The following is a 22,630-nucleotide window of genomic DNA, read 5'->3' as shown; positions in this document are numbered from 1 at the left end:
TTCCCTAATTTCTTTCTCGGCTTGTTTCTCTTTTGTGTAGAGGAAGGCTACTGATTTATTTGAGTTAATTTTATACCCAGCCACTTTGCTGAAGTTGTTTATCAGCTTTAGTAGTTCTCTGGTGGAACTTTTGGGATCACTTAAATAAACTATCATATCATCTGCAAATAGTGATATTTTGACTTCTTCTTTTCTGATCTGTATCCCCTTGACCTCCTTTTGTTGTCTGATTGCTCTGGCTAGAACTTCAAGAACTATATTGAATAAGTAGGGAGAGAGTGGGCAGCCTTATCTAGTCCCTGATTTTAGTGGGATTGCTTCAAGTTTCTCTCCATTTAGTTTAATGTTAGCAACTGGTTTGCTGTATATGGCTTTTACTATGTTTAGATTTGGGCCTTGAATTCCTATACTTTCCAGGATTTTTATCATGAAGGGGTGTGGAATTTTGTCAAATGCTTTCTTAGCATCTAATGAAATGATCATGTGGTTTTGTTCTTTCAGTTTGTTTATATAATGGATCACGTTGATGGTTTTCCGTATATTAAAGCATCCCTGCATGCCTGGGATGAAGCCTACTTGATCATGGTGGATGATTGTTTTGATGTGCTCTTGGATTCGGTTTGCCAGAATTTTATTAAGTATTTTTGCGTCGATCTTCATAAGGGAAATTGGTCTGAAGTTCTCTTTCTTTGTTGGGTTTTTGTGTGGTTTAGGTATAAGAGTAATTGTGGCTTCGTAGAAGGTATTCGGTAGTGATCCATCCGTTTCAATTTTGTGGAATAGTTTGGATAATATTGGTATGAGGTCTTCTATGAAGGTTTGATAGAATTCTGCACTAAACCCATCTGGACCTGGGCTCTTTTTGGTTGGGAGACCTTTAATGACTGCTTCTATTTCCTTAGGAGTTATGGGGTTGTTTAACTGGTTTATCTGTTCCTGATTTAACTTCGGTACCTGGTATTTGTCTAGGAAATTGTCCATTTCCTGTAGATTTTCAAGTTTTATTGAATATAGGCTTTTATAGTAAGATCTGATGATTTTTTTGAATTTCCTCTGAATCTGTAGTTATGTCTCCCTTTTCATTTCTGATTTTGTTAATTTGGACACACTCTCTGGATCCTCTCGTTAGTCTGGCTAAGGGTTTATCTATCTTGTTGATTTTCTCAAAGAACCAACTTTTGGTTCTGTTGATTCTTTCTATGGTCCTTTTTGTTTCTACTTGGTTGATTTCAGCTCTGAGTTTGATTATTTCCTGCCTTCTACTCCTCCTGGGTGTATTTGCTTCTTTTTGTTCTAGAGCTTTTAGGTGTGCTCTCAAGCTGCTGACATATGCTCTTTCCTGTTTCTTTCTGCAGGCACTCAGCGCTACGAGTTTTCCTCTTAGCACAGCTTTCATTGTGTCCCATAAGTTTGGGTATGTTGTACCTTCATTTTCATTAAATTCTAAAAAGTTTTTAATTTCTTTCTTTATTTCTTCCTTGACTAGGTTATCATTGAGTAGAGCATTGTTCAATTTCCACGTATATGTGGGCATTCTTCCCTTATTGTTATTGAAGACCAGTTTTAGGCCGTGGTGGTCTGATAGCACGCATGGGATTATTTCTATCTTTCTGTACCTGTTGAGGCCTGTTTTTTGACCAACTATATGGTCAATTTTGGAGAAAGTACCATGAGGAGCTGAGAAGAAGGTGTATCCTTTTGCTTTAGGATAGAATGTTCTATAAATATCTGTTAAGTCCATTTGGTTCATGACTTCTCTTAGTCTGTCTACGTCTCTGTTTAATTTCTGTTCCCATGATCTGTCCATTGATGAGAGTGGGGTGTTGAAATCTCCCACTATTATTGTGTGAGGTGCAATGTGTGTTTTGAGCTTTAGTAAGGTTTCTTTTATGTATGTGGGTGCCCTTGTATTTGGGGCATAGATATTTAGGATTGAGAGTTCATCTTGGTTGATTTTTCCTTTGATGAATATGAAGTGTCCTTCCTTATCTTTTTTGATGACTTTTAATTGAAAATTGATTTTATTTGATATTAGAATGTCTACTCCAGCGTGCTTCTTCTTACCATTTGCTTGGAAAGTTGTTTTCCAGCCTTTCACTCTGAGGTAGTGTCTGTCTTTGTCTCTGAGGTGTGTTTCCTGTAGGCAACAGAATGCAGGGTTCTCGTTGCACATCTAGTTTGTTAATCTATGTCTTTTTATTGGGGAGTTGAGGCCATTGATGTTGAGAGATATTAAGGAATAGTGATTATTGCTTCCTGTTATATTCATATTTGGATGTGAGGTTATGTTTGTGTACTTTTCTTCTCTTTGTTTTGTTGCCAAGACGATTAGTTTCTTGCTTCTTCTAGGGTATAGCTTGCCTTCTTATGTTGGGCTTTACCCTTTATTATTCTTTGTAGTGCTGGATTTGTAGAAAGATATTGTGTAAATTTGGTTTTGTCATGGAATATCTTGGTTTTTCCATCTATGATAATTGAGAGTTTTGCAGGATACAGTAACCTGGGCTGGCATTTGTGTTCTCTTAGGGTCTGTATGACATCAGTCCAGGATCTTCTGGCCTTCATAGTTTCTGGCGAAAAGTCTGGTGTGATTCTGATAGGTCTGCCTTTATATGTTACTTGACCTTTTTCCCTTACTGCTTTTAATATTCTTTCTTTATTTTGTGCGTTTGGTGTTTTGACAATTATGTGACGGGAGGTGTTTCTTTTCTGGTCCAATCTATTTGGAGTTCTGTAGGCTTCTTGTATGCCTATGGGTGTCTCTTTTTTTAGGTTAGGGAAGTTTTCTTCTATGATTTTGCTGAAGATATTTACTGGTCCTTTGAGCTGGGAGTCTTCACTCTCTTCTATACCTATTATCCTTAGGTTTGATCTTCTCATTGAGTCCTGGATTTCCTGTATGTTTTGTACCAGTAGCTTTTTCTGCTTTACATTATCTTTGACAGTTGAGTCAATGATTTCTATGGAATCTTCTGCTCCCGAGATTCTCTCTTCCATCTCTTGTATTCTGTTGGTGAAGCTTGTATCTACAGCTCCTTGTCTCTTCTTTTGATTTTCTATATCCAGGGTTGTTTCCATGTGTTCTTTCTTGATTGCTTTTATTTCCATTTTTAATTCCTTCAACTGTTTGATTGTGTTTTCCTGGAATTCTTTCAGGGATTTTTGTGTCTCCTCTCTATGGGTTTCTACTTGTTTATTTATGTTTTCCTGGAATTCTTTCAGGCATTTTTGCGATTCCTCTCTGTAGGCTTCTACTTGTTCTCTAAGGGAGTTCTTCACATCTTTCTTGAAGTCCTCCAGCATCATGATCAAATATGATTTTGAAACTAGATCTTGCTTTTCTGGTGTGTTTGGATATTCAGTGTTTGTTTTGGTGGGAGAATTGGGCTCCGATGATGCCATGTAATCTTGGTTTCTGTTGCTTGTGTTCCTGCGCTTGCCTCTCGCCATCAGATTATCTCTAGTGTTACTTTGTTCTGCTATTTCTGACAGTGGCTAGACTGTCCTATAACCCTGCGTGTCAGAGTGCTGTAGACCTGTTTTCCTGTTTTCTTTCAGCCAGTTATGGGGACAGAGTGTTCTGCTTTCGGGCATGTAGTTTTTCCTATCTACAGGTCTTCAGCTGTTCCTGTGGGCCTGTGTCTGGAGTTCACCAGGCAGGTCTCTTGCAGGGGAAAAGTTGGTCCTACCTGTGGTTCCAAGGCTCAAGTTTGCTCATGGGGTACTGCCTAAGTCCTCTCCACGGCGGCAGCAACCGGGAAGATCTGCGCCGCTCTTTCCGGGAGCTTCAGTGCACCAGGGTTCCAGATGGCGTTTGGTGTTTTCCTCTGGCGTCTGGATGTGCGCAGAGTGCAGTCTCTTCTGGTTTCCCAGGCGTGTCTGCCTCTCTGAAGGTTTAGCTCTCCCTCCCATGGGATTTGGGTGCAGAGAACTGTTTATCCTGACTGTTTCCTTCAGGTTCCGGTGGTGTCTCAGGCGCAGGGGTCCCGCCGCTCCTGGGCCCTCCCCTACGGGAACCCAGAGGCCTTATACAGTTGCCTCTTGGGCCAGGGATGTGGGCAGGGGTGGGCAGTGTTGGTGGTCTCCTCCGCTCTGTAGCCTCAGGAGTGCCCACCTGACCAGGCGTTGAGGTCTCTCTCCCACGGGGTTTGGGAGCAGAGAGCTGCTGCGGGCCAGGATCCGCGGGTGTGGGACTTCCTGTGGTTCCAAGGCTCAAGTTTGCTTGTGGGGTACTGCCTAAGTCCTCTCCGCGGCGGCAGCAACCAAGCCGGGAGCCTCCGTGCAACAGGGTTCCAGATGGCGTTTGGTGTTTTCCTCTGGCGTCTGGATGTGCGCAGAGTGCAGTCTCTTCTGGTTTCCCAGGCGTGTCTGCCTCTCTGAAGTTTTAGCTCTCCCTCCCACAGGATTTGGGTGCAGAGAACTGTTTATCCGGTCTGTTTCCTTCAGGTTCCGGCGGTGTCTCAGGCAGGGGTCCTGCCACTCCTGGGCCCTCCCCTACGGGAGCCCAGAGGCCTTATACAGTTGCCTCTTGGGCCAGGGATGTGGGCAGGGGTGGACAGTGTTGGTGGTCTCCTCCACTCTGCAGCCTCAGGAGTGCCCACCTGACCAGGCGGTGAGGTCTCTCTCCCACGGGGTTTGGGAGCAGAGAGCTGCTGCGAGTAAAGACTCTTTAATGACCATTATGCTGGGCAGAGTATACTCTGCAAGTGTAGCAGAGTATCATCATAGTCAGAGGTGGGCTCCCTTTCATGGCATGGTTTTCAAGCCATCTGACTGGTACATAGGAGTAGGCTGGGCTGGGTTGGGTCATTGTTTGGCCCTTCCATTAAATTCTGCTCTGTCTTTTACCCTTGGACATCTTGTAGGCAGGAAAAATTGTAGATCAAAGGTTTTATGGTTAGGTTGGTGTCACAATACCTCTATTGGAAGCCTTGCCTGATTATGGGAAATGACTGGTTCAGGCTCCAAATATCTCACTGTGAGGAGTCTTAGCTAGGATCATACTCAAATTTCTATTGTCTTAGGTTTCTAGTTCATCTCAGAGATGCTCCCTCCTCAAATCCAGTTGTCTTCCTCACTACTCTCTCCCTACATCTTCCCCCTACCTCATCCTTCCTGTTCCAAACCCATTTCTCCCTCACCCAGACCCCTCCCTTCATATATACCCAATGTCTAATAGTATATTTCACCTTCTCCAGGAAAATCAGGCATCTCCACCTTCCATCCCCCTTGAGCTTTTCTTGTTACTTAGCTTCTTTGGGTCTGTGGATTGTAGCATGGTTATTCTGTACTTTATTACTAATATCCACTTATAAGTGAGTACATACCGTGTTTGTCTTTCTGGGTGTGGGTTACCTCACTTGGTATGATCTGTTCTTGTTCTATCCATTTGTATGATATTTTCATGATGTCACTATTTTTAATGGCTGAGTAATACTCCATTGTGTAAACGTATACCACATTATCTTTATCCATTCTTCAGTCGAGGGACATCTAGGATGTTTCCAGTTTCTGGCTATGAACATAGTTGAGCAGTGTCCTTGTGATAAGGTAAAGCGTCTTTTGGGTATCCGTGCAGTAGTGGTTTGGTCCTGAGGTAGATCTATTCTCAATTTTCTGAGAAACTGCCAAATTGATTTGCAAAATAGTTGTACAAGTTTGTATTTCTACCAGCAAAGGAGAAGTGTTCTCTTGCTTCATTCATATCTTTGCCAACATGTGCCATCACTTGAGTTTTTGATATCAGCCATATTAATGGGTCTAAGATGGGTCTAAGTCTCAGAGTCATTTTGATTTGCGTTTTCCTGATGACTAAGGATGTTGAACATTTCTTTAAGTGCTCTTGGCCATCAGAGATTACTTTGTTGAGAAGTCTGAGTTTAGATCTATACATCATTGTTTTTTTTTTTTAATTGGTATTTAGTTTGTCGGTTTAGTTTCTGGAGTTCTTTATATATTTTAGATATTAGCCCTCTGCAGATGTGGAATTTGTGGAAATGTCTTCCCATTTAGAAGGCTGCTGTTTTGTCCTCTTGATGGTGCCCTTTGCCTTAGAGAAGCTTTTCAGTTTCATGAGATCCCATTGATTGGTTGTTGATCTTGTGTCTGAGCTGTTGCTGTTCTGTTCAGAAAGTTGCCTCCCATGCTAATGCATTCAAGTCTATTTCCTACTTTCTATCAGATTTAGTGTATACAGTTTTATGTTTTATGTTGAGGTATTTGGTCCACTTGGACTTGACTTTTGCATAGGGAGATGAAATAGATTTATTTACATTCTTCTACATGCAAACTTTGTTGAAGATACTTTCTTTTTTCATTGTATTGTTTTCACTTCTTTGACAAAATAGAGTGTTCACAAGTGTGTGGATTTACTTCTGGGTCTTCAATGGGGTTCATTAATCAACCTGTCAGGTTTTATGCCAGTATCATGTTCTGTGTCACTATTGCTCTGTAGTACATCTTTTAGTCAGGGATAGTAATACCCCTAGAAGTTCTTCACTGTTCTATTATTGCTTTAGATGTCCTGTTTTTTCCTGTGTTTTTAATTTTTAAAATTTTAATGTTTTAAATTTTTATTCTTATATTCATCAATTTGTTTCTTCTTTTTCTTTTTGAACTTTTTCAGTATTGGGAAGCCTGTATTTTTTGTTTAATTTTGGGTAGTTTCTTGTTATTTTTCCTTCATCACCATCAAATTCTTCTTTACTCTTTGTTATTCTTTGTTTAATTCATGCATCCTCTTTTTCTTCCCCTTTTATATTGTACTGGCTAATTTTATGTGACCATGATACAAATTAGAGTCATCAGAGAGAAGAACCATCAATGTAGAAAATGCCTCCACAAGGTCAGGCTTTGGACAAGCCTATAGTGTGTTTTCTTAATTAGTGATCAATGGAGGAAGGCCCGGATCATTGTGGGTGGGAATGTTCTTGGGCTGGTGGTCCAGAGTTCTATAAGAAAGTAGGCTGAGTAAGCCATGGGAAAGCAAGCCCATAAGCAGCACCTCCTAAGGCCTCTGCATCATCTCCTGCCTCCAGGTTCCTTCCCTGTATGAGTTGCTCCCTGCTCTGCTTATGATGATGAACTGTTAAAGAACTGCAAAATAAACCCTTTCCTCCACAAGTTGTTTTTTTTGGTCATGGGGTTTCATCCCAGCAATAGTAACCCTGATTAATACATATCTCTTTCCTTTTCCTTATGTATTTACTATTTCTACAGTCACCCTAAATAATTTCCATGGTCAAAGCATGGTCCGAGTAGTTTTCTCTCGCAGTTTTGGGGCTATGGATGACATGACTGTGAGGGGGAACTGATTTTAAGGTTGTTTCTCTATTTCATGTGGCTTGGTGTTGCTGTTGCTACAGTCCATTTCCTTCTCACAGAATGGTCCTGGTAACTGAACCTTCATAACTAAGCTGTTCATTAATAAAATCTTCACACAAATCCCGACGATATATCCAAACCAATAGATATGCAAATTGCGAGACAGAGGCATAATCAACACAAACGAGCCCTATACCAAGACTTCTCTAAAAGATCACAACTCCTCAGCTACTGAGCTCAGAGATGCTGAACCAAGTCTTAGGATGAATGATGATTTCAAAGGTTTGCTGGTAAAAGTGATCGGTGATATGAAAAAGGAATAAGTAAACAGGTAGATGAACTCAATACCTGAGCTGCGGGAAAAGTCAGCATAGAAGACAAACCAGAAAACAAAAACAGAAATAAAGACAAGCAACACAGAGGAAAAATAAACAAAGAAATTAAGATCAAAAAATCAGAAACATTGGGAATGTAAAATTCAATGAAGTAAATGAAAAAAAATACCTTAATAGAAAACATTGCTGATAACTTCAGAAAAATAAAACACAGGTTTGATCAATCATTAAGAGGCCTCTACAGTGAGAACTTTATAATTAATACACCGCAGAAGACATTGGCAGGTGGAAAGACCTCCTTACTCATGGATAGGCAGAAGAAGCTTATGAGAATGTCTGTATTTCCAAGAACAATTTGCACATACAGTGCCATCTCCACCAATGATATTGATCACAGAACAAGAAAACAAATCCCAAAATTCATATAAAAGCATAAAAGATCTCAAGTAGCCAAAGCAAATCTTGGCAGAGAGAACAGTGCTGGTGGCATCTCAGTTCGGTCTCAGATTATATTCCCAAACCAAACATATCTTGGTAGAGGGACACAGACAGAAGACCAGTGGGTTAGAATAGAGGACCCAGAGACAAACCCACACAGCTGTAGCTGTGCAAGTTTTCCATAAAGCTGTCCAAAACATATGCTACAGGAGAGTTTCTTTAACAAATCGTGATGAGGAAGGTGGTACCACAGTGGCACCCACATGTCTGAGTTCATTGCTGCACCATTCACAGTGGCAACCAGAGGGATCAGCCTAGATGTCCCTTAACAGTTGAACGGATAAAGACCATGTGGTACATCTCAGCACTGGAATTTTATACAGTGCTAAAGAAAAATGAAATCATAACATTTGCAGGAAGAGGGATGCAACTGGGAAAAGGGTTGTTAAGTGAAGTAAGCTAGACTCAGAAAAACAAACAGTTCATGGTTTTGCTCATGTAAGGAACCTAGACTTCAAATGTGTGTGTGTTTGCATGTGTGTATGCATATATGTGTGTTTTTTTATGTGAGGTGAAGAAACTAGAAAGGGGATGATGAGAAAGGAGGAAGAGATTTTTAGAGAGGTGAGAAGTAGAGTGATGGAAAACCTGTGATAGGAAATAGACATTGGGACAGCTGGAGGAAGGAAGGAAACAGCTGGGAAGGGTGGGGGAAGGGGCTGCATGAGACCAAAGTCCAGCAAGGCAGATGTATGAACATGTGGCAATGAACCCTTTATGTCACCTTAAACAATAAAACAATATGAGAAAATACATAAAAACCATGAAGCAAAAAGTGCATTTTGAAACAAGATAAAGTTAGATATCAATTCTGAGAGAAATGCTATCTGATTATGCATCATTTGTATGGAAATGGGTTTACCCACTATACGGGGTCCAGTACAGTGAACTAATCTGATTCAATGTGTTCATTCCCAAGTGGTAGTCTCATTGTGGTTCATAACACAAGGAATGCAAAGTGACCAAAAAGTTAACAGTTACAACATATGCATTATAAATTTTATACCACATCAAATATAAACATATATAAGCACATATTATTATGATTAATTGATATATATGTCACATGATATGACATAAGATTAAATGGTATTATATATGATATGTGATGTATGATCTATAATACAAAATATAGGATACATGATATGATACATGACATATGAAACATGGTATAAGATATGTGATACATATGATATATGTACATCACATATCACATATCATGTACCATGTACCATGATACATGATATATATTATATGTGATATGTATATATATGGTATGTTGTACCATGTATATAAGTATGTATTTATATGTATTATAAATGTATTTCATAATATTTTATTGTATAAATGTATATGCAGTAAATATGAATATATGTTATATAAATATAATTTATATTTTAATATAGAAATTATGACATTAATTTACAAAAATTAAGCCAGTTAAATGTGACATTGAAAGAGTTTTATTGTTTATTTAATAATAAAGATAACAAAATAATTGCATGTGCCCAAATCTCTGAGGGTATGAGGGCTGGGAAAAGCTTTAGATGTGATACTGAACATTTAACAAAGACTTTTGAGGATGCGGAGAGCACCAATAAGGGCCTGTGTACACAGCACCACACACACTGCTTTGTTGGTTATAGGTTCGCTGGGAGAGCTGTGGTCGAGCCCAGTGCTCTTGGGTTCATCATACTTAGCCAAGTGCATCACTGAAGGAGTGGAAGCCAAGCTAACCAAAAGACTACACCTTCCTAGAAACCAGCACGCAATCCTGAAATTATCAGAACAATTTGATGAATAACAAATTCCTATCATCTGACAAGCTGTTTACCAAGATAGAGCTTAGAGAAGAAAACCTATGTATGTTTTTATGCATGTCTTGATTGACCTAGACTACATTTAAATACTTTTCATAGTCACTTCGGGATGAAGACAGGTAAGGGGAAAGGTGAGGGTACTGGTTAGAAACTGTGAGGTGAAACTGAAGGGTTTGAAGCAAAGAACAGGCAAGAATGTGGCCATTATTTTCTTGTTGGGGCCACAGGGGTGATTTTTAATGATACTGAGTAGGACAGTCATAGCAAAGACAGAACATAAGGAGGTAGGGAGACTTGTTCAGTCATGAGTATGTTGAGCTTGAAGTTTATGTATAAAATGGCCTTAGAAATAATGACTATGAATATTTATACAGGTTATGTGTGCCTTCCATGCCATGCATTTTTCTGAGTTGCTATTGCAGACAGCCACGACACTGTCACCAAGCATTCTTTCTCATGCAATGTTAGCAGCACTTCACTCGGCAAACATATCCTAGCTGCACAGCAAGCCAGTCAGGGAGCTGGCTGCCCCTAGAGAAAGAGCCAGTGACTGCCCCCTCAGAGTCCAGTCTCCTGTGGCAGGAAAACAGTATGAGAGATGATGATCTAATTCACAGTATATGTCCTGTCCTTCCCACGGGGCGTCTGGGGAGCAGAACCTGAAGGAGGCGTAGACAAGCATGGCTCACATAACTTCCAGGCACAGCAAAACAAAGTCCAAGGCAGCCCTGTGTTTTCTGATGGCTTCAGGATCACCCAAAAGGTCAGTATGGCTACAGTGGGCCAGGGGACAGAATTAAACAAAGTCAGGAGAGGCCAGAACACCCAACAGGCATCTGGGAGGATCATGCAACTGCTTTACAGAGAGTAGAGGTTGAGGCAGCGAGCATAAGAGCATAAGACAAAGCTGTGACAGTCTTGGCTGTTTTGTAGCACGGGCAAAAAATGGCTGTCACTCAGGTAAGGCACAGCAGGGAGTCAGTGATGGGAGCTTAGATTATTTCAAAGGTGGAGCCAACAAGAGAGTTGATCACGGACTAGAGAAGAGGACTTGGGAATGCAGTTAGGGTTTTCCTCTCTTGTTACAGTCTTGGTGAATAACAGCCTCAGACAATACCAGGATTGCTGGGGACAACACAGAGTTGGAATTTGGGTATGTAAAGCCTTAATTATCGAGCAGGGTAGCATTTCTCATGCATTGGATGGCCTGAGTCAGCTCAGCAACGGTTTTAATGTCAGTGCGAGAGGTATGAGCAAACAGTAATCCGCCATCAATATATTTAGTCCAGTTGGCCATCTGGGAGGAAGGACTGCTATGTGTCTTCACTGCTAGATGTTGCAGCCAGGGAGATCAAGCCTGAAGCATTAGGAGCCTGGGATGTCTGGGAATCTGTAGCTAGCACCAACCACTGAAGTTTACTGAAAGGAGGAGAGTTTACTGAAAGGGGCAGGAGCTGCTTTCTGCATCCTGCAGGACAGGATGTGCATGAGAAGTAGTTGGTCGGAAGGGAGGCAAGGGGCACAGTCTGTAATCGCCTGGAGCTTTTGTGGATGCCATTCTCTTCCAGTGGAGGAAGAGAAGATGGACGGGTAGAGAAAAGCCACAAGAAACAGGACTGGGGTCACTGGGACAGGTAGGATACTTTGAGAACTGGGAGCCAGTGACAGTTTCCAAGGCCAGAGAGAACCCTGACCAACAGCCACCATCTCTTCCACTGACATTTTCCTAAGTGGTTGCCAAGCTCCCTGGCAAGGATCGCTTTTTACTTGCATTCAATGCTCTTTTTCACTTGCAATAAAAATGATCACACATAACAGCTCGGTGGGATAATTTGACATACTAATTCCCTTTGGTTCCAAACTCATTCAAATAATACCCTTTTGTCCAGAAGGAGGAATTATAATGGGAGGTTATGAAAAGTCCATTTCCCTTTTAACGTTCTTCCTAGCAACTCGGTTGTTTTCATTGGCTTTTATTAAAAAACAACCTTTGTGTGAACTGGCAATTTGTTTTGTAAATACCAGGGAAGGCATATTTCAGAAAATATAGTAGTAAAACCAACCCAATTTCAGAAATACGCCTGCTGCCAGACATCAGTCTTCAGCTCACATTATGAGTATTTCCAGTAAGTCTTAACATGAGAAATAGCTTACTGTATGGGATCAAAAAAGGAGAAAAAAAAACCTTCACTACCTCTCAAAAATTGCTTAAGGGTTCTAACCAATAAAACACATTTCCCTCTTTGATAGACTACACTTATAATGGCTTCAAGCACTTCGATTCAATTGCGCATTTACCCCTCAAAATTTACTTAGACTGGTTTTATTATCATCCTGGTATTATATATTCTATGATGATGTTTACTTAAGACATGGGGGACATTAATATTTCAGTAACACCTATCTTCAGCTCAATGCTACTTTCCAAACCTTTACAAGAATTACAGACTTTGTTCAAGACTCCAGGAGCAGTTTTTTTTTTCCACTATTCCCCAAACGTTCACAACTCAGCTATTGTCACTGGGCTACATTTAATAAGAGAAAAATATTATTTCTCCACTGAGGTATAATAAGGACAGGCTGTGAACTAAATGTTCTGGAGAACTTTCCCAGCATACCTCCTGGCTGGCAGGCGAAACATCTCTGCAGAGTGGAATGGAGAGTGGAGACATTCTTTTGGGGACAGTCACACAATCCAGTGGCCTTGGAGCATTGCACATGTTTTATTTTGAGACAGGATCTCTCTGTGTGTACGTGTGCATATACTATGTGTTGTACTGTATATGGGTTTTTACACAAATGTGTATATGAGTGCACATTGGTGTGTATGTGTGTGCATATGTAGGTCAGAACACAACACTGGCTGTTTTTCTCTTGTCACTTTTTACCTTATTCTTTCAGAAAAGGGTCTCATGCTGGACCTGGAGTTCATGGATTTGCCAGGGCTGATGGCCAGCAAGTTCCAGGAATCTGCCTGTCTCCACTTCTCCAGCACTGAGATTACAGACTTGATCCTCTATGCCCAGGTTTGTAGGTGGGTGTTGGAAATCTGATCTCAGGTCCTCATGCTTGTGGGACAAACCCTCCCCTGACTAAATTACAGCTCCTGCCCAAGACAGGCTCTTTCTATGTAGCCTGGCTGGCTTAGTTCTCTGTATGTAGCTCCAGAGGGCTTTGGACTTGCAGCTCTATCCATGCCTTTAATAAGAGAAGAGTATTATTCCTCCCCAGAGGTGTCATAAGGAGCAACCATGAGCTGAATATTCTCGAGAATGATCCCTCACATGCCTGCAACTTCCCCAGTCACTGCTGCTCTGTGGAACACCATCTGTTGTCTGCTCTCAGCCCCTCTGTCTGCTACTTAGACTGGTGTCCATCATACAGGCCTCATTGCACTCCAAGATCAATAAGCAAATCAGTGGCATTTATCATTTATGTGTACTGTGTACCCAACATTATGCTAGTTATGGTGGGGTGTACATCAAGGTGTAAGATGTGGTTCTTAATAGCTAATGTTCTATAAAGCATAATGCATAAAATGATACCACATTGTAAAATGTGTTCTTTAACTGAATATAGAGTTTAATGTAGCACCTAGAACCAAGGCAAGGGAAGATAAATGTCAGCCAAAGTTTATAAAAAAGTTTACTATGTTAAAAAAATGTAACAGAAATGGAGAGATGGCTTGGTGGTTAAGAGAGCATAGTGTTCTTCCAGAGGATGCAACTTCAGTCAAAATACCCACAGAGGGCAGCCATACATACATAACCATACATAACTTCAGCTCTAGGACATTGGTACCTTCTTCTAGCCTCCATGGGCACCCGCACTCACATGCATATATTCCCAAAATAAACACACACACACACACACACACACACACACACACACACACACAGAGAGAGAGAGAGAGAGAGAGAGAGAGAGAGAGAGAGAGGTTCTATGGCAGCTGTGTAGGTTAGGTCTGCTTTTGGCTATAGACAAAAAAATGATGTTTTAAACTGGGGACAATTGAAAAGATAGCCCCCCAGATAATATTGAAATATAAAAGAATTCAATTATTATAATTCACAAAATTCTGAATCAAATTCTATTTGCAAGATACCCTAAGCAGCTCAAATCTCCTGATAATCCTGGTATCCTGATGGACATCTTTTGGAGAAAAGTATATCATATGTTAATAAAAGGAACTCCCTTCCCCTGAGACAAAGATCTTTTTCTTTGTATTGATACAAAAGTTTTGAGTCTAGTACAAAATTCTAATAGAAACACACATCCTAGGCACCCTGAAGCCATGGGCATTGTTCAGCCTGCAAGCTCCAGTAAGGAATGCTTGTGCTGTTTGAAAAAAAATATGGAATTGTCTCATAAATTGTCATAAATAAAGCTGCCATTCGTTTCTCTTCTCCTAATACCACCTGCTGTAGGCTAGGCAAGGAGTAAATGGGAAAAAATGGAAACTTTGTTAAAAATATCTTGAATCAAAGTAAAAATTTCAAGATTAGGAAGCCCTGGGACCTCTTTTCCCCATACAAAGACCAATCAACAATGGAAAGGAACCACAATAACAACAACAAAAAGTAAATGTTCCAAATTAAAACCCCAAGGAAAGGCTTGTCACCAAAATTAAAGGTCCACAGCAACAGATAAAGCCACAGTGAGCAAGGTGGGTCACCGTGCTCTTGTTCTCCTTTGTCACATTGGTGGTATGGCCAGCAGTGGAACAGTCAGGATGGTTCATCCCAGTTCCTTCCTGTGGGCCAACAGAGCAGAGTAGAACTTAACTCTGTTTGAATCTCCCTGTAGGTTGTCCAAGGAGCTGATTATATCTGCCGTGATCCAGAACTTGTCCAGAGAGAACAGAGAAGTGTGCACCCAGGCTGGTGAAGCTGAAGGAGGCAGATATGATTTGAACACATGAAAGCTTCAAGGGAATTAAGAGCCATAGATCACTAGGGAAAGGGATTATGGGTAGAAGAAAGAAGGCAACAGGATATCAATTGCCCCAGTGGAATATGTGGGGGAAAATGGAAAACTTACAAACTTAAACCCAGCCAGCATGGAGGGCAGAATAGCCAGAGAAGACGCCGATATGTAATCATGCGTTGTCACCAAAGGTTGGGATATGTCCTAATGCGCCAAACTAAACTATTCCATGCCCATCTACAAACCCTAGAATGTTGTATGTTTCCAAGTGCCCAGTTTTTGAGTAAACATAGGACATACAGAGAAATAGGAAAACAAGGTTTATTAAAATAAATAACAAATATCCATGAAGAAACGTATACATTGAACTTACTCAGATGCATTGTGTTTATTAGATGTATCTAAACAACTGCCTGTGTAGCTGAGAGAACCAACGGGAGTCTGGATAGGAGCGTCTGAACCCAAGGGGAATACAAACGACTATACTTGTCAAATGGAAACAACAGAAGCCTTAATGCTGAAAACACAGCGACTGTACTAGAAACTCTGCCAGAGCAGGTTGTCTGTGCCCTGGGCAGGTAGGCTAGAGAATCTGCAAGCCTGAATACTAACTATTAGAAAATATGGAGTCTGAGGAGCGCGGAGCACAAGCCAGGATGGAAGGGCCCGACCATGACCATGCGACTGCCATTCTTCCCGATGCAGCACATTGGAAACTCACACCTCGCTTCCCACTGCTCTGTTTATCACCTTTGATCTGCGACTGACTTCACTGTCTTGACTTTCTCAGGGTTATTTCAATTTTAAACATTTACCTCCCCTGACCTCATTATCGTTGTTTAATGTTTCTGCGTGGAAGAGAGACACTGGGGCTTCCTAGTCTGTTGTCTTGAAATATTACCTTGGGGTAGGAAAACACATTTATTCAAAATATAATATCAGCCAACAGTTCTATCTAGAAGAGTTAAAAATCTTTTGCAATTTGATAATAAATCACCAAACGGCTCAATTTATAAATTGACAAAAGGAGATGTATGGATGACTAAGAAGGACTTTAAAAGATGCATTAACATTGTTAATCAGAAAAATGAAACTAAGAACACAAGGAGCACGTCACTTCACACTAGTTAGCATGATCATCAAAAACAACAGCAAAGAAAAATCCACCCACCTCAAACAACAACAGCAACAGACTCCAGAACATTGCAAACACTGGTGATGATGTGGAGAACTTGAATCCTATGTACATAGCTGGTGGGAATGCACACTTGGGCCATCGTGGTGGCTCTTCAAATAGTAACAATAACAATAAAATAAAAGCAACAACAACCGAACCAAACCAAGCCAAACCAACCACAAAACAAAAATGTAACAGCCAGATGATCCAGCCAACTCAATTCTTCAGATTCTCAAAACTCAAAGCAGGGACCCTTGGGCAATTTTTTGGTATTCTTGTGTAACCAACAGCGGCATCCGCACTAACCAAGGAGGGCCACCACCCAATGTTCACCAATGGGTAGGTGGGTCAATGAAGTGTGGATCCTAGAGTAAAGAAATTCTAACCCACAGTCCAAAACCATCAAAGGTGCTATGCTAAGCAAGACAAGCAAGCTATACAAATATATTTTGTACGGTTATTCAAAAATATAACACATTTAGAAGTCAATTTCAGACAGGAGGAGGGATGGCAGCTTCCAGAGGTTGGTATTATGGTTTGAATCCCCTCCACATGCCAAGAGCTCATAACGAAATGTAATACAATGCAAATGCATAAAAATAAAAAAAAACTTAAGAGGCAATCAGAACATGTTGACACCACCTTCATTCAATCCTCCCCCCAGGAGTAGTTTTAATTGCCATGGGGTAGCCTTTAGTAAAATAGCTCAGCCCTATTCATTTCTTTCATAGGCTTCCATATGTGTCACCCTCCACCATATTATGGCACACCCAGGGCTCTTGGTGGAAGCTGCCACCATGTTTTAGCATTTGCTGGTGTGTTTTCATATATGAAAGAAAACTCTGTTCTTTGTAAATTATTAGCCAGTCAAAAATGACCTTACAGTAACAGAAAACAGACATGTTGTTAACATCTTTTTTCCCATCACAGTGGCCAATGACCTCTGCCTTGACAGTTGTGTGGATATATTTTTAACTTATAGGATAGTCTCTATCACATGGAGATCTATTCCAAGACCCCAATAGCTGCCTGATACTGTGGATAGTGTTGAACCCAACACCTTACTGTCTTTCCTGTGTCTCAGCTAAGCACTTACCATGGAGATAAAAGTTTTTCAGTCTTAAATGTAATCGTGTATTTCCCTTTCCCACAAATTGAGTAGCATTCTCATAGCAGTCAGTCTCAGAACCCACCTCCTTTCTTTCCTCATTAAATCAATAATATTTTCCTTTTCACTTAAAGGAAGCACTTCTCAACTTCTTCTGACACACACTATTCACCATCATAACTACCCCATGCACCAGGAAGCCAGGGTCAAGTGTGATGATGGTGAAATTTGAACCCTTGTGCACTGCACAAGAAGTGTGCTGTGTAACTGTCTATTTGATACACAAGATGGCTCTGAAGAGACAAGTGTGCAAACTGCATATGGACTGCAGACACACTGGATATAAGGATGGATCATGTCATAGGTTGGGGGAGAAGGGGATACGGTACGAGATTTGATGGTGCCACTCAGAAAGCTGGGCAGTTTGACAGTTATAAGTGTCTGTTTAATTTAATGCTTTCAGAGTACGGGTGGCTGAGGATAGCTGAAGTCATAGGAATTGCAGCCTTGGATAGAGGGAATGTCTACAACAAAGCATCCTTGGGGTGCCAAAGCCATGGTAGATCATACATGTGTCAATGTGATACACAGACTTCTGTTGTTACTTGTACAGTCTTACTGCCAATGCATCTAAACCTTTTTCCTTTTCAGGAGCAATGTGCACCTAAAAGTGGCCTTGGTTGCTTTCTCTCTCTCTCTCAGTTCAAGCATCCCAGTGGATGTTGGTCTTCTCACTCAAACTAATTTCCCCTATCCAGTTTTCCAGTGCTCTTCCCACCCTCTGATCTCTCCTAGTCTCCTACCTGAACGCTTGGTAATTCGTTGTTTTCTATAAGATTATAGGAATAGTGCCTTCTATCCCTTGTCACCATTTTATGTTTTAGAAACAACTAAAATGTATTGGGAAGTTGGCAAGAATTCAGGCTTGAAAGGACACCACCCCCAGTGAATCAATTAATCAGTTAATTTATCTATTAATTGATTGGTATAGATATAATATGGAAATGAGGTCAATTCACCAGAACCAAACTATGAACTTGAAGCTTCTGCTAAATTCCACTGCAGGCTGCTCTTAAATTGAGATCAGAATTACTACTGATTTAGCTTTTTCAATGAAGTAATTTGAAAACTATTTTTTTTGTAAAACCAGAAAATTACTACATTGTAGTCTATGCCCCACCTCAATACACACGTTAGCACAGATGTACTCAAACACCTGCAAAAGAATAACAAACTCTTCATGAATTAAAGCAGTAGCATATTCTCAGATATACCACATGTAAAACTCTTACCAAACACAATCAACGAAGAATTTACACATACCCTAGTCACCTTTAGCCAAATTCAGAGTTGGTTATTCTCTTGGCTAGAGCCTGTATTTAGGCATTAACTGATAGGTTAATAAAGGAATTTTTCTCTTTTAAAGACACAAAACCAAGCTAACAAAATATGGAAGTGTGCAGAATATATTTAGTTTCTTCCAACGATAAGAACGTGCACATTCCAACAAAACTGAGTTCATTCCCTTCATTGCTAGAGCAACGTATTACTTTGGCTTGCAATTATATCTACTAGTATGGAGGATTTATTGAGTCTATATTATTTGAACAGGATCAAGAAGGCCGAATAGTAGTTCATGTTTCTAAACCATAAGAAAACAGTGACGGGGTTTTCAGTTCAACTAGGAAAATTACAGCTTCATGCTCGCAGTACTAGACTAACACACACAGTGTCAGTGTCCACACCAACCCTGTGGTTCAGCAGTGTGTACTTCCAGCAGAAATGTTCACTCCAAGCCCAATGTGACCAACATCATATGAGAGAAGGGGGAGAGAGAGAGAGAGAGAGAGAGAGAGAGAGAGAGAGAGAGAGAGAGAGATTTGAGAATGTAACTGGGGATTGTGGAGTTGACAGCCTTCCTTCCTCCAGTTATTGAAATCCCGCAGAAGAGTTTCAGTAAGGATGCACGAAGCCACGGCAGCAACAGGAGGGTCAGGCTATTTTCATGCAACTCACCGAGACTAATTTTCATACCAGATAGAATTACTTTCCATAGAGAAAGAAACAATTACATTGGAAAATAAGGATTAATAGACAACCCTTCCCAGAGGGCAGCACAAGGTCCACTTTACTTTCCTTAACTGCAAACTCTCTAGTGAACCGTGTACCCATATATAAAATAAAAAACAAAACCAAGCTCATTCTCCACTTTTACAAGAGGGTCCCAATGGCAGGCTGGAATATCTACAAATGACCTTTCTCTTCCCAGATCTCTACTTGGACTTAGAAACATTAGAATCTAGACCTGGATTTCTATCTGTTGGTGTGAGAAGCCTCTGGGTTTCTCACTGAAGGTGGGTGGAAGTGAGTGTGGCCTGGACCACTATGCTGCTGGACCCTCTGATTTGAGACACAGATCACTGTGTGCATTTGTGGTAGTATGTCTCAGGCAGATAGCTCCTCTGAGCTCCTATACCTTTTAAATAGATGAATGGGAGATAGCACTAAACCAATCCAGAAGGGCTTCAGGTTGCCCACAGAAGTTACAAGCCAGGCATGCAGCACTTGAGGGGCTGGCCACAAATTTCAACACATCTCTTACTTTCCTGAACAGGTCTAGTGTGGCAACTGGCAGGGCCATGGACTGCTAAAGAGACCAGCAGCAACAATGCTCTTCAACAATTTACTACCTATTACTTTTATAGGCATTTTGCCTGCATGTATATCATGTGTCTGTCATGTGCCTGACGATGACAGGAGGAGGGTATCAGATTCCTTGGAACCAGAATTATGGATAGCTGCAACCCACTATGTGGGTGCTGGGACCTGAATCCAGGTCCGTTGGAGGAGTAACCAGTGATCTTAACCTCTCAGCCATCTTTCCAGCTTCTGTTCCTCTTTGACTGCCTTCTCACCAAGCCACCTGTGGCTCTACCCAGAGTAATATTTTAATAAGTGCTGGACAGGCAGGACCCAGGATGACAATCTGTAAACAATAGAAAGGGATCTAGAAGAAAACGTTCTTATGCAATTGCCCTGTTTTGTTTTCTGTATATGTATTTTATATGTGCAAGTGTTTTGTATATATGTATTTTATGTGAGTGTTTTCCTTGCACAAATGTGTGTGTACCATATACATGCCCCAGTGCCCACAGAGGCCAGAATAGAGTGTAGCATCCACTGGAATTGGAGTAACAGACACTTGGGAGCTTCCATGTGGATTCTGGGAATGAAACAGGAATGAAACTTTGGTTCTTTGCAAGAGCAACAAGTGCTCTTAACCACTGAGCCTTCTTTCTACGCCCAGATGAAAATGTTTGGTGCAGAGGTGTGGAGTATGTCCTAATTTGTTTCAGCTGTCAACTTGACACAGCCTAGAGTCATCTGAGAGGGTCTCAAAGGAGGGACTGTACATAGCAGAGGGGCCTGTGGCCAACTCTGTGTGATATAGTCTCAATTACTGATTGATGGAGGAGGGCCCAGCCCACTGTATGAGGCGCTATACTGGGCAGGTGGCCTGGTGTTGTATAAAAAAGCTAGCTGAGCATGGGCCAGAGTCAGGGAACAGAATTACTGCGGGGCTTCTGTTTCCAGTTCCTGCCCCGACTTCCCTTAGGGATGGCCTATAACATTAAAATGAAACAAATCCTTTCTTCTCCAAGATGCTCTTAATCATGGTTATTTATCAAAGCAACAGAAAGCAAAACAGGGCAAATCATCGCATAAGAACATTTTCTTCTAGCTCCCTTTCTATTTTTACAGATTGTCGTCCTGGGTCCTGCCTGTTTACATGCAGTATTTATGAAAATATTGCTGTGGGCGGGGCCGCGGGTGATCAGTAGTCAAACAGGAAGGAAACCGTTCACTAGGATAATAGTCCCAGTACAACGGGGCACCTCATCTGGAAACTGGCACTGAAAGGTGGCCTGAGGTGTCATAATGGCACACCTCCGCACACAGATCTGTTACCCCACTTTTGAAATGGCAGGACAGAGATTCCCTTCCTGTCTTGTTTTTGCTTCTGGTGCTGCAAATTGAACCCAGGGCTTCCCTCAGCCTTACCACTGAGCTGTAGCCCCATCCCTCTGGTTCGCTCCTTTGTCCAGCACCTGGAGGTCCCGGGAAAACAGTACTGAGCAGAAGTGCGCCAGGTTCCCTGTGCCTGGGCTGAAGTGACTTGAGAGGCGGGGCTCACCTGGTTCATATGTGCAGCAATGAGTGAGGGTTCCCATATCTTATAGCTTGTGCTCCCGGTAGGTTTCTCCTTCTTGGGTGCCATGAGAAGGATGGGAGGTTCATTGGCCTCAAAACTGGGCTGAGGCCAGGTCTGAGCGTCCCTGATGCCTTGGTAACCGAGACCACGCCCAGTTCCTGAACGGATCCCGCTCCCTTCCCCCAAACCGGTTCCTGACCCTCAAGTCAACCGCTTCCCCCGTTTCCATAGTAGCAGAGCCGCCAAGTGCCAAACTCCAGAAATCCCCGGGGAAATCTGATGATTTCCCAACGGGAGGAGCTGACTTACTAATTTCTTTTACCATTTCCACTCTCTTTTTCTCTTGGGAGCAAAATCTAGTCCGAATAAAAAATGTGTAGAAACTCAAAATTACTCATTCAAGCTCCCCCGCCCTAAGATTCCTCTGGTGCCCCAACCTAGCATTGAGAAATGACAGCCCAGGCAGCCAAGGTGCTTTTCAACCTCTAATCTCCAGGACCCTTCCTCACAGGGAAAATTGCTCCTCCTCACCTCACCTCTTGTCTCTGTATTTCTCTTATCTACTCTGCCTGAACAGTTCCAGTTCTTTTAAAGCAGTGGTTCTCAGCCTTCCTTATGCTGTGACTCAATACACTTTCTCATGTTGTGGTGACCCCTAACCATAAACTAATTTTGTGGCTACTTCAAAACTGTGATTTTGCTACTGTTACATGCTGTAATATAAATATTTTTAGAGATAGAGCTTTACCAACGGGGTTGGGACCCACAGATTTAGAACCCATGCTTTAAAGGGTATCCTATTGGCAAACAGAACACCCCTCCCCTTTCTACACCAAACTCACCTAAGATATCATGGTTAGACTGAGTCTGCAGAATGATGATGATCATAATAACAACTGTGGATTCGTGAATGGAACCCAGGTGGTCTGAAAGAGCAGTGTGTACACTTTAGCACTGAGCTATCTCAGTGTGAAGTATGAGTGTACTTGTTCCTGTGTGAAGGTAGGTATACATGAACTAGGGTGCACATGCATGCGGAGGCCAGGGATCCATCTCAGGTGTGTTCCTTCAGGCACCATCTACCTTGCTTGTTGAGATAGGTCTTTTAGGAGCCCAGAGCTTACTGAAGTCTAGCAATGAGCCCGAGGGATGCAATATGCCCATTTCCATCTCCCCAGGGCTAGGATCCCAAGCACATTATCTTCTTACCAGGCTCTTTAATGAGGACTC

General features: G+C 41.6%; 1 protein-coding gene across 5 annotated transcripts in view; it reads right to left on the bottom strand.

Annotated features, from left to right (window-relative positions):
* Positions 1–21,621, bottom strand: part of Spag17 (sperm associated antigen 17) — a 244,918-nt gene extending 223,297 nt beyond the window's left edge. For 4 of the 5 annotated variants that reach the window (XR_015669308.1, XR_015669316.1, XR_015669314.1 and 1 more), the window contains exon 1: positions 21,383–21,621. Coding sequence is in view for 2 of the 5 variants with exons in the window: in XM_087634617.1 (XP_087490743.1) it covers positions 21,383–21,466 (84 nt within the window). In the remaining 3 variants the exon portion in view is untranslated. 5 annotated transcript variants of the gene reach the window in all.
* Between the last annotated feature and the right edge of the window lie 1,009 nt (positions 21,622–22,630).

This window comes from Rattus norvegicus, chromosome 2, assembly GCF_021556685.1.
Source record: "Rattus norvegicus strain SHRSP/BbbUtx chromosome 2, alternate assembly SHRSP_T2T, whole genome shotgun sequence".
Taxonomy (NCBI): domain Eukaryota; kingdom Metazoa; phylum Chordata; class Mammalia; order Rodentia; family Muridae; genus Rattus; species Rattus norvegicus.
This window is presented reverse-complemented; position numbering and strand designations above follow the sequence as displayed.